This window comes from Manis javanica, chromosome 5 (assembly GCF_040802235.1).
Source record: "Manis javanica isolate MJ-LG chromosome 5, MJ_LKY, whole genome shotgun sequence".
NCBI classification, from domain to species: Eukaryota; Metazoa; Chordata; class Mammalia; order Pholidota; family Manidae; genus Manis; species Manis javanica.
The window spans coordinates 71,931,192-71,949,138 of record NC_133160.1 but is presented as its reverse complement, the minus strand read 5'-3'; the positions used below and the strand labels follow the sequence as shown (position 1 = coordinate 71,949,138).

At 35.8% G+C, this 17,947-nt stretch overlaps 1 protein-coding gene across 7 annotated transcripts in view; it reads right to left on the bottom strand.

The window, feature by feature from the left end:
* TNIP3 (TNFAIP3 interacting protein 3) overlaps window positions 1-16,008 on the bottom strand; it is a 109,897-nt gene extending 93,889 nt beyond the window's left edge. For 2 of the 7 annotated variants that reach the window (XR_012131600.1, XM_073237103.1), the window contains exon 1: window positions 15,870-16,001. Coding sequence is in view for 6 of the 7 variants with exons in the window: in XM_073237103.1 (XP_073093204.1) it covers window positions 15,870-15,901 (32 nt within the window). In the remaining variant the exon portion in view is untranslated. Of the gene's footprint in view, window positions 1-15,869 lie in introns of all 7 variants that reach the window. The other 5 variants (XM_073237104.1, XM_073237099.1, XM_073237101.1 and 2 more) reach the window with 3 other exon arrangements.
* Between the last annotated feature and the right edge of the window lie 1,939 nt (window positions 16,009-17,947).

Genomic DNA, 17,947 nt, shown 5'->3' with positions numbered 1-17,947 from the left:
GGCAATTTAGAAAGCGACTGCGGTAATCCAGGCAGAAATGCTAGTGGTTTGGACACAGTGGTAGTGTGGGATATGGAGGGAAAAAGTTGGATTCTGGATGCAATTTGAATTTGGTTAGTAGGAAGGACAAGAGAGTTAGTTCAAGGATGCCTCTAAGTTCTTTAAGGCTAAGCAACTGGAGAAAATGGAGTTGCCCTTCATTGAGACGGGGAAGACTGAAGGAGGATCAAACATGGGGTAGTTAGAGAAGAGGGCTTTTTTGAGCCTCTTATTTGGAATGTCTTTTAGACATCCCCACAGACATGTTGAGTAAGCAGATGAATATACAAGACTTGATCAAAGTAATCTTTGTGAAACACTTAACATGTACAATAAGATGTTATCCCATGTATATCCTCACCTTAACACAGTAAGGGAGTATGCCTGACATGCAGTTAAATATAACGATGATCAACTCATTCCTTTAAAACAACCCACAAATTATCCATTATTGTCAGAAACAGTTTATCATAGCCACATGACTTAGCATTCTGACTTTTTAAATACAAATTTATTTAAAGGTGTTGAAATGTTAGACTTTGGATATATCCAGGGTTTATTCTTGTGTTAAGCCCCTGCGGGTACACAGCTATCTATTTTTATAATTGTGAGGGCTGCCTCTTGACATTTTAACTCAAAATAGAAATAAGTGTAAGAATTGATTCCAAACGGCAAAGAGTTAAGAGCAAAAAGAGGTAGTCAGGTGGAGGAAAAATCTTCTCATTGGAAAACAACAGTCATGGAGAGTCACATTAGTGAGAATACCTAGTATGTGGTCTGGAGTTTTTTGTTTTGTTTTGTTCACTGTTTGTTTGTTGGTGTTAACTACTGCACATGAAGAGCAAAGATGGAAGGTCCTGAATGTCCAGAGAAGTGTTCAGAAGTGCAGAGAAAATCAGCCTCCTGAAGAGTTAAGAGTAATAATCAGTGATGTATTTAACTCAGAACATAGAGAAGACATTAGGCTTTGGCAGCTGTAAAGCAAGAACTTCTCACAAAGAGAAATTATCAAGTCTCAGGAAAAACAAAGAAAATTTCACTAAGGTTAAACCTATTCAAGTTTGGTAGAACCTGAATACCAAATTGTTGAAAATCAGGTCATACCAATACATGATTTATAATAGATAAATGCTAATGAATTAAGTAACTGATTCTACACAGATGCTATATTTCTTTTTATTTAAATTAAAGTATCATTGAGATATTGTCTTATATTGGTTTCAAATGTACAACACAGCGGTTCAATAGTTACCCGTATTTTTAAATCCTCACCCCTTCTAGTGCAATTACTATCTGTATTTAACAGATATTTAGCATATAAACATGTATGTTACAGAATCATTGACTATATTCTCCATGCTGTACTACCATCCCTGTGACTAACTTACATTGTTATTGCAAATTATTGTGCCCTTTTATCCCCTTCACTCACCCCTCCACCTGTTCCAGCCCCTCCCTTTGAAAACCACTAGTACCTTCTCCATGTCTATGAGTCTACTGCTGTTTTTTTCCTTCTGTTTTTCTTTGTTTTTATATTCCATATATAAGTGAAATCATGTGGTATTTTGTCTTTCCCTGCCTGGCTTATTTCACTGAACATAATACCCTCTAGATCCATCTATGTTGTTGCAAATGGAAGAATTTCTTTTGTTTTTATGGCTGAATAATATTCCATTGTGTATATGTACCACATCTTCTTTATCCATTTATCTATTGATGGACACTTAGGTTGCTTCCATATCTTGGTTGTTGCAAATAGTGTGGCAATAAGCATAAGGGTGCATTTATCTTTTCAAATCAAGGATCCTGTTTTCCTTGGGTAAATTCCTAGAAGTGGAGTTACTGGATTAAATGGCATTTCTATTTTTAGTTTTTTGAGAAACTTCCATACTGCTTTCCACAGTGGTTGCACCAATTGACATTCCCAAAACAGTGTAGGAGGGTTTCCTTTTCTCCATGTCCTCGCCAACATTTGTTGTTTGTTTTTTCAATAGTGGTCATTCTAACCGGTTCAAGGTGATATCTCATTGTGGTTTTGATTTGAATTTCCCTGATGATTAGCAGTGTAGAGCAATAGATGCTATCTATATCTTTAAATCTCACTCTCTACTGTATTTCCTAAGTCTGGTGGTTTTTGAATGGTCTATTTGAGGGTCCTAACACTGAGTTAAAGTGTTAGTGAATGAAAATAGTGACAACACACATGCAGATTGTGGGTAGAGTTGAGCACACAAAGCAGTTTAGACCAGGAGGTCAAAAACTGGGTGTAGGATAATAAAAAATATGTTTGGTCTTTGTCCTTTGCTCTTGCCAGAGCTCCTAAAACCCTCGGAATTCCCTGAATGAAAGGAGTGGCTTTTTATTCATAAAGAGTTCCTTTTGACCACACCTAAGTTTATACTAAAGAGGTGACTCAGTGGGGAATTCAGATGGTTTCAGGTTGGTGTGCCCCAGAGACAAGCTCAGGTCCAGCACCACTAGCCCTCCCATACATCTCTTCCATTTGGATGTTAGTTGTTCCTTTATAACAAACTGGTAACTGCAAGTAAAATGTTTTATTGAATTAAGTGAGTTGTTCTAGTGAATTATTGAACCTGAGGAGGGGTTTATGGGACCCCTAAATTTATAACTGGCCAGTCAGAAGTATAGGCATGCCCTGGGACTTGCAAGTGGTGTTCTTGTGGGACTGAGCCTATAATCTGTGGGGCTGTGCTTACCCCAAGTAGCTAGTGTCAGAATTGAATTGGATTATTGGACACCCAGTTGGTGCTGGAGAAAATCACTCATTTGGTGTCAGAAAAAGATGTCATAATGGATGAAAGTGATGCTTAAATGAACCCAAGAAGCATTATAGGTAGAAGGAACAGTGAGCCCATAAGAAATAAGAAAACTTTGGATCAGCCTTGTAAATGCAGATCAATAATTATGGCAAGTCTCACACATATTCATTTATAGCTCTGAAACTTCATGAAATAATTATATAAGAATCAAGATAACCTATCCTTTGATCTCAAATGGGGTGAAGTAAATAGCACTCACATCATTTTATTAGGTGGTTTTTACTCACTCACCTATCAAATATTTTTTAAAATTTACCATGGGCCAAGAACTGTCCTAGTTGCGTCTTTTAATATTTTTCTTATTGTAAGAAGCAAGTGACACCATTTTGGGTAATACACAAAATTGTACCAAATTTTACATGACCACTTTTGTAGTCGAGTTAAAATGTTGGCATCTCTGCCTTCATATTGTATTTGTTTCCTTTGCTTCCTTAACCTTTGAGCCAAAAGGAAAAAAAAAAAAAAGGAAAAGAGTTCCCACTCAGCCCTGCAGCCCTGCACATAGGCATGTTGGTCATCAAAAAGGGGATTTTGCTGACAGTTTGAGATTTCTGCAAAGAGCTCTTTTCCTGAAGCTTGCCTCCTCCAGGAGAAAGGGAAACAGGCCTGAGAATGATAACTGCCTAGTCAGAGTTTTAGGAACATCAGTACCAGACCCAGGTCAGCGAGAATCCACTAGCCAAGCACAGGGAGCTTCTCAGCTCCCCTTGGACTCTCGTTGGCACCCAGATGTCTGCAGCCCTTAGTCACCCCTAACCTGCTCCTTCTCCTGCTCCCCATCTTCTGAGCATCAAAGAAGCTTGCAAACAACTCTGAGTTTTGATGCTGCTTTAGGACATTAGTCCACCAACTTCTGAGTCTGCCAGCTTTCCGAATCAAGTCGCTTTCTTTGCCCCAACAAGACTTTTTCTCTCTACTTACTGGAATGTCATGTTGCAAGGGGCACGAGCTTGGACTCAGTAACAATTCTAAGAGAAGACTGTTGAACTTGGAAATATTTTTAAGACAATCTGTTTTAAATACCATAATTCAAGTTGGTTGTTAGTTGTTTTAAATACATTTATGATAATTGAATTCTTACTATGCTTCAGGAGCTCTATATGGATTACCTTATTTAATCCTCACAACTATTTTCCCAATCAGGAAGATGAGAAAATGAAGGTTTTAGAGAGATTAGATAATTTACCTAAAAAGTATAATTTGAACTCAGGCAGTCTGACTCAAGAAACCACATTCTTAACCACGATACTGTTTTTAAGTGGTGTCATTGAGAGAGTGGATGCTGTTCACCTGTCAATAAATAAGAACTTCTGCCATCAGCTTTCCTCAAAAGGATAGGTGTGAATTACCCTGAGCCACCGATGAGAAGAGGTTTAACTATCCTTTAATAAATTATACCATATAAGGAAAGATTACCACTACCTAGAGATGAAATAAATCCTCCTCTTCTTAAACATTTTTAATAGTCTTGAATTGAACCAGGTTTGGTAATCATGTCTTTGCTAATAAAAGTCCTCGTGGTTCTTTAGGGGAATACTTCCCAATATATTGGTGAGACTTCTAGATGCCTAGGTGATATTAGCAGCTGCCTAATCCACATTCCCTCAAACTTCCTATCAACAAGATCAAGAAGAGCAAGTGAAATCCGTAATAGGCACCTGTCACATAAATTAATATCTTAGCTGGTCAGGCTTCGTAACAAAATACTATAGACTAGGTGGCTTAAACAACAAAAATTTATTTCTCACAGTTATGGAGGCAGGGAAGTCCAAGACCAAGGTGTCAACAAAGTAGGTTCATTTTAAGCCATTTTGCTGTGTGTTCACATGATCTCTTCTTTTTAGTGTGTGTATGGAGGGAGAGAGCGTCAGGCAGCTCTCTGGTGCCTCTGCTTCTAAGGGCATGAACTCTATGGTATCAGGGCCCCACCTTTATGACCTCATTTAACCTTAATTATCTCCTAAAGACTTCAAATATTGTTACATTGGTTTAGGGCTGCAACATACAGATTTCAGGGACAAAATTCAGTCCATAGGAACAGGAGACAGAGAATACTTCAAATTTCAGTCCCAAACTAACAGAGATAGCTTGGAAACCATGCCAGAGCAGGAGCTGGTGAAGACTGGGTTGAAAAGAGGAGCAAACCATGCAAACCTAATGGTGATAAACATCAATAAAATCTCCCCTAAAAAGAAAAAATCCTCATTATTTTGAAAACAGGTACATGAAAGAATCAACTTACTTATACTGCCTCCCCTATGTAATCTGCATCTCAGGATAGTCATATAGTTTTGGGGGCAATTCCTATTTATAGAAGTGTTCTTCCACATAATAAAGGAGAAATGGTAGAGTAATGCTATTTTATGATAATAATAAATGAGTTAATGAATCTAGGCAATTATTAGAAGCTGATAGCATCACGAAAAAAGAGATGAACAAACAGTATTTCCTGATGGAAGTACACAAAACTGCCTATAAAGTAGTGTTGCCAAATGAATAAGTAAAATCTGATTCTGACCAAGCTTTCAGATCTAAGGAGCAATTTATAGTAAATACAGCAGACAGAAGAACATATTTTGTATGATCAACATGAGTTCTTTTGGGCAAGCTCTACAAATTATCCAATTTCTTCTGTAAGAACAACAGTAGCAAAACCAAACAAAACTCATCCCTGTGCCCCCCCAAAAAACTGTAAGAAAGAAAGACAAGAACGATAAGAGGACGCTATCCACCAAAAGATCATTAAGAGCTAGGTTAACAAATTGAAATGTTTGATTCTAACTTAATAAGCCATAAATGGAAATAAGTCAACTGGGAAAAAGTGAACACTTAGTAGATGTTTGTGATGTGAAGGAATTGTTCACAGTGTTAAATTCTTTTGGTGCCATGATGGTATCTTGGGTATGTTTTTTAAAAGGAATTCATGTCTCTTCAAAATACTGAAATATGCATGGATGAAATGATATGATATCTTGGATTTTCTTCAGAATAATCCAAAACTGGGGGAGCAGGTGTGGATATAGATGAAATAAGATTGCCCATGTATTGAATATTATAAAAAGCTGCTCTGATGGTTAAGGGGTTCATCATCATCTGTCTGGTTTGTATATGTTTGAAAATATTCATAATAGAAATTTTAAAGAAAAATATATACAAGATATTTTGGATTAAACAAAGAGAGAGAAAGTTCCATTCTGAATGGGAAAATTCTCACAACATGTCTGAAAACAGGCTTCTGGGAAACCAAAGATCAAAAGGCATCCGTCAAGAACTATGAAGAATTTCACTTATTTGCCAGCTAGTAATTTAGCCTGTCACTGTTTCATGGATACTGACAAAAAAACAAAAAAAACAAAAAAACATGAGATTCCTATATCAGAGACAAAGGATTTTATTACTCACAGCAATAGTAGTAGCCAAAGTATCAGCATTTTTCATAAACTGGGCTTCAGCCAGTTCTCACAGTAAAGGCCAGAGGTTGTGAGACAACCCTTGCAACCAAGTTCATTGCATTACAGAAGAGGATCCCTGCTCTTAGGGGAACTGAATCTTTTATACCAGACAGTAAATGTGTCTTCCCTAACTACAAAGGGATACATTATATACCAAGACTGTAAACAAGCTGACTTCAATTCAGAGGAAGATTACTTTTGTCTTCTCAGAATTTTTAAAATAAATATCTTTGAAAAGGTTATTCATAGCAAAGACAGTCAGTACCAATGCTTCCAAGACACACATGAATGTGAGAGACCCATGGGGAACTGTCTCCTATCATGGCACTGGGAAGAGGAGGTTGAAACTTGGAAGGAGGAGGTATCCCATGGAGTCTAGTGGTGAAAGCACATAAGAAAGCAGGCTGTGGAACTGAGCCCTACAAAACAAAGTCAGAAAATATATCAACCTCAAATACACCAGAGAATAAGCATTTACCTTTATCAACAGGAGAGGGTCCTCTAAACTAAGAGATCTAGTGAGATGTGTTCACAGTATCTACATAGAAGCACTTGTTACTCTCAGCCCAGGAAAATGATTATAAAGTGACAGGCGATATCCATTAAGAACTACAAGAAGAAAGCAGAAAATGAGAATCCAAGGATTTTAGCTGATGTAAGTATTCTCTGAGAAACTGAACATGAAACAGAGGAAAAACTCTAATAAAACTCTCACCCCAGCAAGCACTAAACATTTCCATATAAGCATTTTTAGACATAAAAGAGGACCTTAAACCATAAAAATTAAAAAAAAAAACAGGACTGAAGTGGACCAATAAGTGGCACAAATTAAAATGAGATATGACCAAATTCAGGAAAGAAACTGAAGAACAAGATCAAAATCATCTCAAAAGTGAAAGCCAAATTAAAAAGTACTCAAGGGAGAATAGATGTGACTGCAATCTAATGAGATTTTGAGGAGAGGAATAATAATAAAATGAAGGAGTAAGCAGTATCAGAAAAAAATTGCTAGAAATGAAACAGCAAAAAATTTCCAGTGTACATTTAATTTTCCTGAATAAGAAAAAACAATGGAATAGAATTACCACTAAAACTGCACTCAAGTTAAAAAATTAAAAATTAAATCTTAATTGAAATGTTGAAAGTGCCCACATGTACCTTAGAAATTATAAGAGTGAATCTAGTAAAACTGTTTAATTTTAAAGAATCAGGAAAAGAAAGGTCCTCTGAGGAAAAAAAAATACCAAGAAACTTACAAAGTTTCTTGACTGAAACATACAAAACAAGGCAAAACTTACGCAGTATTTTGTTTTAATTTTAGAAAAGTATGAGTAAAGAATTTTGCATCCAGTTGTTACATTTATCAAAACTAAATAAAACTTTGGCAAAAGGACTGCTGATGAGTATTAAAGAAGTAATCTAAAAAGACATCCAAGACTAAAACAAAGGTGAGAACAAATTTTAAAATTATAATGCAAATGTGTGTTCTGACAAAGTAAAAGTAAAAGTAATTTTGAAAATTGGAAGAGAAGGGAAAAAGTAGAAATTAAAATACGTTTGTTGATTACTGCATAGGTTATTACAGATAGGAATCATAGGTTGTGATTTAAATCTCACAATACAAATGGTAGGAACTTAATTTTAAGAAAAGATCAAGGGAATTTTATTAGTTATTAGCAGAGTTAGGTAACTACAAGAAGAAAAATACAAGCTTTTTTAAATGCAAAAATAAGTACTAAAAATAAGCAAGAAGACAGATCAAGAAGAGAAAGAAACACAGTTAATCTAGTATTAATATTAACATCAAATAATAAGGCAGGATTGAGAAAAAACATACTGATCGTGTCACCAGACATAAATGGGCTTAAGGTGACTATTTAATGAATGAGATTTTCAGTGTGGCTTGCAAAGGGAATCCCAAATCTATGCTGTAGAAAAGATGCTCTAAAACCAAGTGATTCAGAAAAACTAAAATTAAGGGACTGGGCTAAGGCAGAGAAGACAAATGAAAGCAACAATAAGAATGCCGGGCTTAAAAGCAGCGGGGTAGAAATCTGGTGCAAAGCATTAAATTAGACAAGTGAATGCTCTATGAAGCTCATTGGAAGTAAATAGACTTGATGACTCATCTAGTCTCTGGTCATTAATTTGAAAATGTCAGAAAACATTAAGCCTCAGTTAGTATCTAAACAAAATGTCTCACTTATAAAATAATTCTTTAAACTGATCTTGACCTATTCAATTTCAGTAATAAGCAAAAAAGTATAATATCAATAAGGCATATATTGATAAGTATAATATCAATAAGGCATATAGCAAAGACCTGTTAAAATCCCAAGACACAATTTCTTTAAATCATCCTTAACTCACAAGGACAAATAGAATTGGGTGAGGTGACAATAGTAGATGATATAGTTTCAATCAATTTTTGGAAGAATAAAAGCAGAAGTTTGTAACTGAATTGCTGGAGCAGAGGAAGTTAAAACCTATGTCTTTAGAAAGAGAAGCCATCAAGAAGTGGAGACAATTTGCCCCATAAAATCTAAGAGAGGCTGAGCACTTGAAAGGACTGCAGAAGCAGTAGAAAACAAGGGAACAGATTCACTGCCCGGTTTTGGAGCATTTGAATCCCTGAAGTCTCTCCTCCTGTGACCCTGTGCAGCCATGACCGCAGGCTGATTAGTTTAGGGAGATGAATCAAAAGCCTCTGGATGCAGGTCCAGGAGTTACAGAGGAGGACTGGGATTGCATGAAAATCTTCACAGGAAGCTGTATTGGACTGAGCTTTCTCCCTCACTTTTGCTCTGAATACTTGCAAATTGGGAAAATCCTCATGAAACTGAACAGTCAGAAAGGAACCAACAGTTCTGAGGCGGTAAAAGAAAATTCTAGGAACTACACCATAGGACAAAGAGTAACAATCCAGATTGCCGAGAAGGAGAAAGCCAGCCAACTGAAGTAACAGAACAACTTTTAACTCCAATAAGGAACAGCATACTTAGGAAAGACATTTTGACCAGAGTGAAGTACTTGTACAACAGTGAATAATATTTGGAGCAATAATAGTGTAGAAAAATTATCTATTCTTGGAGGGATGATAAACCGGTGTTTTTGCTTGAAAGCACTGTGAAGTACATCTCAAAAGTTTTTCTATACTTCTGCTTAACAATTCCACTCTTTACCTAAGAGTTTACCTTAGAAATTTACCCTAAGAGAACAAAAGTGAATATACACAAAGATTAAACACAAGTATGTTTGTTGTGGCATTATTCCTAACACCAAAGATTGAATTCAACCTACATGTGTCAAACAGGGAATCAGTCAAATAAATACTGATATAACTGTATAACTGGATACTACAGAGAAAAATATTTACTTGGGAGAATATTAATAGTCCATCTACTAAAAAAACGTTTCAAAACTACTTCTTCACTAAGGTCCCATGTTTAAATTAAAAAATAGTGAGGCAGCGAGAGGTCTGAAAAATTCTCTCAGTAGTTATTTTGGATGACGGAATTAAATGTGAGTTTTATTCTTTTTGTCTGCATTTTGCAAATGCTGAAGCCTTTTGCATACACAGAAAGAACTAACGTATGATGCATGTATTAATGTTACAATTAGAAAATAAAGCTACTTTCAAAAAGAAAGAGAAAGAGAAAAACAAGGAGAATAAGAAGATGGTGTGGTAGCAAGTTATTTTGTAATGTAAGAAAATTGTTTTCTGCTTAGCATTAGGAGTAGAGCAACCTTACAGGCTAAATCAGTCTCCATTTTAGCCATTCGTTCAACAAACATTTTAGAGCGTTTACCACATGCCACTAACTGTGATCAGTTATTTTCCTACAAAGAACAACTAAACATTCAGCACATAGGAAATGGAAGAAACTGAAAATAACCAAGAATCACATACTTATCTTGGTGGCTTGTAACCTACTCTAAATTTAGATATAAACGTGAAAAGACTTTCTAAGCTATGTAAAATATCAAACAAATACAAGTCTGACTATGAATAATAGCACCCCAACAGTGTCATATTAAAGTATTAATAATAATGACAGTATAGGGTGTGAATTTTCTAAGTTTTGTTGCTGATATTTAAATTTCCCTTCCTGTTTGTGTCTAAAACAAAATGTGATAGAGTACAGAGTAAAACGAAAATTTTTAAAAAGGCAAATTATCCAAATGGTGTGACTCTCTCTTGCTACAAAGGGAGACACTATATGTTCTAAGATTGTAAACAAGAGAGTCCTTTAGTCCAGAGGAAGACATTACTATTGTCTTCTAAGAATTTTTTAAGTAAATTGTCTCTGAAAATTTCATTTTGCTTTTTAATGTGATGGCATTTTCTTCAATAACTAAAAACACTGATATGTTTTTAGCTAACATAATGAGAATAATGGAATTTACATGGTTAGAGCAATGGAAGTAATTGCATTTGGAAAGCAGAGGTCCATGGCTTAGAAATATTTCCTAGAAATGAAATGGAAAAATGGTTCTGTAGTCCAGTTGCCTTGGAAAGTGAGGTAATATGTGCTTTAAGTAATTACAATCCTATCTAACAAGTAGTAAATTCAGAATATAAAGTGACAGCTGGAGTATTATATCAATATAAAAATTAGCAAACCATATAATGACTAAAAATGAGGAAATAAACTTTAGTTCAAATAATTTCTGAACATAACCTGTCTACCCTCTAAAGTAAACCTACTTTTGAACAGATATATATGTAGTATTATATAGTAGTACATAAAGTATATATATTACAGTGTATGTGTGTGCATGTGTATGAAGTATACAGTAGTATATAAAGCAGAAACCTACCAGAATGAAAAAAACCCAATTCACTGAAGGATTACATTAAAATTTTTAATTTATATGAAGGAATAAAGAAGGAAGATCCTAATCAAAACCAAACTGAATTTTCCAAACTCAGGTCCCTTCAATTTTTGTCCCCATTGTTTCCTCACTTAGTGTATTTACATGATTTCCTGTCAGGGCAGCATGAATAAAGTCACAAATTTATTTCCAACTTGCTCTGCAAACTGGACTTTTCATAATGCACTATCTTTCAGCATGTTAATTGACTTTGAACTGTGTCAAGTGCAAGCCACAAAAATGGAATGTATTGCCTTGGAAGGGTCTGTGTATTTAATTAGCCTGTTGGAGGAGATATCTTTACCTCAACTCTGAAGCCTTCTGCAAAAAAGGGGGCAACTCTTAGAGTTGTCACAGACACGCAGAAACAGACTTGTGACTCACTCAGCTGGCTGCATGTTGAATGCGACCTGCCTTGGGCTTGATGTAGACCTCCAAGCAAGCTCTGTGCCTCTACAGTTTAGTATCAAAGACACTTCCACCGAGGTAAAAGTTGGCAGATATACAGTCTTCAGATACACAGACGTCATACTGAGCAGCTCCAACAGTCCCTCCCAGATAACTGATAAGTAGATTCTTCAGAGAATTCTAATTTGGTGTTATTTCCAACAATAGCTCCCCAACACGTCCTACCAAATAGGAGTAGCTCTACAAATGATTGTTGAATTGAATCAAGCAGAGAGTTTAAGTAGCTATAGAGTGGAAGTCTGTTTCTCCCATGGGAGCTGTTGGCACTACAGAGGCTTTTCTGAAATGTGCTTTATAGAGTCTGGTAGAAAACACAGGTTTTCCAAAAGCCCCTAGTCTGTAAATGTATCCACCCAATAAAAGTTAATTTTATTTACTGTAGTACACATATGCACCTGGTTGAGGTGCTCCTTTCTTATTTTGGAAAGAGAAGATACTTAATTATACTGTTGTCCAGAAATCCAATATAACTTTAAAGTTTATTAATTTGAAGAACTATAATTTCCGAAAATCTGACAAATTTGAACATTAATACTAAACCTTAATATTGAAACTTAATATTGAAACTACTTAAAGCATGACTAAGAATTAGTAAAATTTATGAGAAAAAACTGTGATGATCTGTGCTGTTCTGTGAGTCATTAAAATTACTTATTCAACATTTCAAAGTCAATTTCTTTTTTACCTGATGAAACAATATGAATGGACAGAAAATAATCTATGTCTGACTGAGAAAGTAGATAATACTGCTAACTCCCCTGCGATGTGCACAGCAACTGTATAAATGGCTCTTTATTCTGCCTTTCCAGAATAGTTTAATTTAGGGTCAGGTAAGAAGAAAGAGGTCATCAGAATTGTAAAAATTTTGTTATCATGAAAGAAATCATTTTAGCTTTGGCTTAACCACATACATAGTCATGCTCCAATGAAAACATCTGCCTGTCACCCCATAAACGTCCCTACACTTTTCTTCCCTTTATGAGCAAAAAATGGAGCTTTAAGAGACATTTAATAGCCAGCAGATGTTTGGCTGACAAATATTGCATCTGGAGGGGAGCATACTGTTCACATGGAAAAAAAGAAACTATTATTTAATTTTCTTAAAGAACACCATTATGCGAAGTATTTTTGCATAATGACATTTGAATGCTTTGAATATGGGGAAAGACACAGGAACTCCTTAAATGCATCTTAAACCAGTATATTATTCCCAGAAGGCTGAATAACTGAGATTGCCTAATACATAGGTTGAATGAATGCTAACAATGAGTTTAATGCCAGGTAAAAGGGGCATTTCATGAGAATTTAACACTAATATTAATCCTCTAAAAGTACTTCTACTTTGGTCTATAATGAATAATAATAAGTTTCCATGCTAGGTAATGACTTTAATATTCTGAACACACCATTCATTTAAAAAAATACATTCCTCAAAATAAACGTTAGGATGGGGAAACGTGCTTTAGAAAAAATAAAACGAGAGGCTGGCACTAAAATTAATAGTTCAAAACAAGGATGACCTGAGCTTCATAATGTGTTGAGTGGGGCTGCCTTTTAAAGAGTATGTTGTAGATTATGTTAAAGGAGAATTTTAAAACTGTTAAACATTGTGTGTCCTTTGATAATCCCTCTCTGGTATCAAAGTTGTTCCCTTCATTACTTTTACTTTGAAAAGAAGCTTGGTGTGACAACCATGATATTAATACATAATGCTTAAAGAGATGGCACAGTTTACCACAGCAGAACCTCAGATGGTTCTACCTGGAAGGAGTTAGTTCTGGAACAAAAGAGGGAAAGGTGGCAACACTCACTACTGTGCTTCTGCCCTGTTGCCTCTCATCTTTTTCTTCTTTCTTTCTCACCTCCCTGAGACAAAGACATGGGCTTGCAGCTTCTGCCACATCCATTCCCTCTGCTTTTGTGCCCCAGGCACATACACCTTAAAGGTGAACCTACACACCATCTCCTGAGCATTTCAAATTACTGTTAAAGGACCTACCTCTCTCTCCCTCAAAAATTCAGATTTTTTTTATTACAGTAGAAAAAAATGTTACCTATAAAGTTATCTGTAATTCTCATTGTTGGTAAATGGAGAGAATCTAAACCTTAATATGCATTTCTGAAGAGAGGAGGTAACAGAATGTGGTTCAGGAGCTTACAGAGTCTTTATTATTTTTTCCCACATGGAATAAAATGGTGTGAAGGTGAGGGTGAGGGTATCCCTACCTCTCTGAGATGGTTCTACTGAAGGAGATGCTAAGAATATATGTATGTATCTTCAAACACAGAAACAATAGGTCTCCCTTCCTTCCTTCCTTCCTTCTTTCCTTCCTTCCTTCCTTCCTTCCTTCCTTCCTTCCTTCCTTCCTTCCTTCCTTCCTTCCTTCCTTCCTTCCTTCCTTCTCATTCCCTTCCTCTCTTACTTTCCCTTCTCTTTCATTCTTTCCTTTGTTAACTGGTAAAATTTGCCAAATAGGGACCTCAGCTGCCAAAGGACAACAGGGTATCATCTTTCCTAAAAATTGTTTGGTGTCATGTGCTGTGTTTTATGCTTCTATAATATCTATAGTGTCTTAGAAATTGTCAGTGTAACTGGTTAATCTTCAGACTGCTCCTGTGATGTGCATGTGTATTTTACTTACATTTTATAAAAATGTATATGATAAAAATGATCAATGCTTATTGTAGACTTACTGTTAAAGTGGTTGTTGTAGGCTGAGGTCTTTTCAGTAAGGTAGATAAGATTTTATCAAGGAAATGACTTTTACACAAAAGACAGTTATAGTATAATAAAGAGCAGTATCTAATGAAATGCTAAGTTTATACAACTAAAAGCTAAAGTGCTTGTTGTACATCCTGAATGTCACTGGTTGAGAGGAAAGGGAGAAATCAACATGTCTATATTCAAGCTTCTAGTCTTCTGCTCTGCCAATTTTAAACACAAGTTGCCAGGTTAGCCTATTGTCAATCCCCTGTTCAAATTTTCAGTGGCTCCCTTTGATGATCTTCATATCAGAAGTACACGTGTCCCTTTTAGTGAAAAGTTTTCACAGACAAAGAACCCTGAAAATACGTCCCCAGACCCCAGGTTTAGAGAACCGTAGTTTGAGAAACACTGACTTAAGAACTTGAGTCTTATTATTTCTTTAAATTATCTTTCCCTTGAAAAAAGTTTTGTCTTTATAGACACTAACATTGGCCTATAGAATAAATTCTCAGCTATTTAGACTCTTGCTCAAGATGTGTTTCATATTGTGTGCCAGATGTGGAAGCCAAACTGAACTGCTCACTGGTCCTAACACAAGTCTTCAACTTGCATAGCACTACTTTTTTTGTACACATTCTGCTGTCAGCAGGGAATACTCTTTCCTTCTCTCCCCTATGCCACACCCCCAGCACTCGTCATTTTCTTTTTGCCAGAAATTAGGTCAAACAATTCCTTCTTCATGCATCTCTTCATGCTCACAACTAGGAATCTCACCTTCCTGTGATTGCTCAGAATAGTTTGTGCTTTTTTTTGAGGCAAAACACTCGACATATATTAACTTAGGTGTGTGGCTTTTCACTTCTGAACTGCAAGCAGCTAGAGGATAGGGCCTGTATCTGATTCATCTTCTGCAAGCAGCTAGCACTGTATCTTGTACATAAAAGGTGCAAAATAAGCAGTCTAAGAAATAACTATTATGAGTCAATGAATAGAGTGATGCTTGAGAAGTTCATAAAAGGCTGATAGAATGTGGGAAGTGATTGAGGAAAGGCTTTTTTTCTTTTTGATAAAGAACTTAGTAAATTTTTCACCCTGTACCTGAGCTAAGGATTTAATAACTCAGGAGAGAAAATATAGCTACCTGTTCACCAGATTAACTAGAGTTGTTTTCTAGGGGAAAATCTGTGCTACTCAAGAGAAATTATCTCAGGGTCCAAATTGGCCAAAAGAAATGCACCAAATCCTTTAAAAAAATACCAAATAATTTCCATAACCTACCACCATTCTTGCCCCTTGGATAGCAATGAACAAAAATGCATTCAAATAGTTCATGCTGTTATCCACCATCTTCTTCTTATCTGTTCTGTACAGTTCTATCCTGATAGGTTCTCGTCTACTCTTAATAGACTCATTATCTTTGAAGGCAGATGTACTCCAATTAGAATAATACTGTCAGAGGCATACATCGTCTAAATAAAATGTTATTACCTTTCAGAATCTTCTGGCTGATCGGTGAACATTACCAGTTTCTCTTCCTGTTTATCAATTTTGCTTAAGAGTCGTCCACATGGGATCTAAAAGGAAAACATGGAAAGGCATGAGGCTTGAATGTGTCTCAAGGGAAGACAACTGTCAGCAACTGCAGGAGAAAACCACCTGTTACATGTATTTTTCACTAAGAGCCATGTTTTTATTCTCGTGTCTTGTTTTCAGCACTGCCACTTATGAGAAGACAGACCACACATTTGCCTGTTGCCTAGTTTCAAAGGTAAAACGGGGGTGTAAACATAAAGTCTTAGCCTTTCAGTTAAGAAAGAGTCCTTACAACAGGGAGAAATTGTCCAGGAGCAAGTAAAAGAAAGCTGGACATTCCAACATACAAGTCATAAACCGTTAATGTTGTCAGACTGACATGTTTGTAGTTCAATGCGCCACAGTCCAGGAATACGTTTTCCAGGAGAGCCTAATGACCTGAGGACATCAAGAGCCTTCTTCTCAGGAAGCCATTCATTCGAGCTTTTCCTCCAACAGGAGTTAGTGATTATTTCTATGATGGTCAAGATAACAAAGGAGCTGGTAATGTGACCTCTAAAGGAAAAAGAGGAACAAAATCCCAAACTGTAAGACACAGAGTTTTTTCATTTCCAATTTTTTTCTATTTAATATTAATTGCAGTATGAGCACCAAACTGTGATCAAACATTCCACAGACATCATAGTACCTCATGGGGCTTATAGCAGATTCTTGAGACTGAAGCATTTGAAGACGTGCATGTTCAAAAAGCCAATTCCTGCAGGCACTTAGCACATTTTAAATGCATCTGGAAACCACTAACATCGCATTATGAAATTTAGGCAGTTCAGGTCTGTGGGAAACATGAAGCCAGCCTGTCTGATATTTATGAGTTTCTGTTTAATTATAACAACAATGAAGAAAAAGTTTGTTTGTTAAAACTCTCCAAGAAAGATTTGTTTCAGCTATTGGCAAGCAGTCTGTACCTAATGTGGGAGGGTGGCTTTTTTATTTTGTTTTGTTTTCAGCTTGTGACAGCTGTTTAAAAGTCATCTGTTACCACCATGGTAGCCAGTTACTAGATGAAAGCAAATGTCGTACATGACTGTTAGAGTAATTGGACCACCAACTAGTACTTTTAACTATGCAAAATTGCAAAAACAGTTCTTTATGTGGCACTCTGGAAGTATTACACAATTCTGCAAATTTCTTGCAAGTATTTCAATTCTTTCATTGAAGAGACAGGCAAAGGAGGTGTTACCTGACAGAGTAATTTGCAGTAATTGCCTATATTGTAATTTCTGGAAGATGAGGTTTTAAAATTTTAATTAATTAATTTGTACAAAGGTTTTTAAGAAAGATCTTCAATGGTTTCATTAGTCCTAAAAATTACTTTTAAAAAATGCAAATTTCCCAGCAGACCTGAAATGATGGAGTCCTGGAATATCAGAAGATCATAGAATTTAGGACCTTGGAGAATACTCTGAGAAATATGACACCATCATTTTACAGGAGAGGAAACAGAAGCCCCATGAGTAGAAGTGATTTGACCGATTAATGGCTGATCTAGGATTAGATGTCAAGTCATTTGACTCATATTCCGTGATTTTCTACTGTTGTTTCCTAATTGAATATTATACAGATGACATTTCAAGTTTGAACTAAGGTAAGATCTAATTTTAATAATAAAGTACTCAAGTACCTTAGTAAGATCTTACCTTTGCAATTTTGCATAGTTAAAAGTACTTTTAAAGTACTTTATTTTTACATTATAAATTTTACATTATATATGAAACCTCATAAAAATATATTTGTCAGGCAATGACATTGTATTATTTGAACTCTGGTGGTAAACAACCCTCAAAACACCATGTGGAGAGAGAAATTTCTAGACCTAAAGTTTTATACTTAAGATTCACAGATAATACCTCTGAGGCACTGGAAACAGACGTGACAGGTGTTATCTCAAAGGTATTAGTTACCGAACATTTTATTTCCTTTCTGAGTAGCATTTTTATAGGCTGGAATTTTATACTTATAATTATTCTACCCAG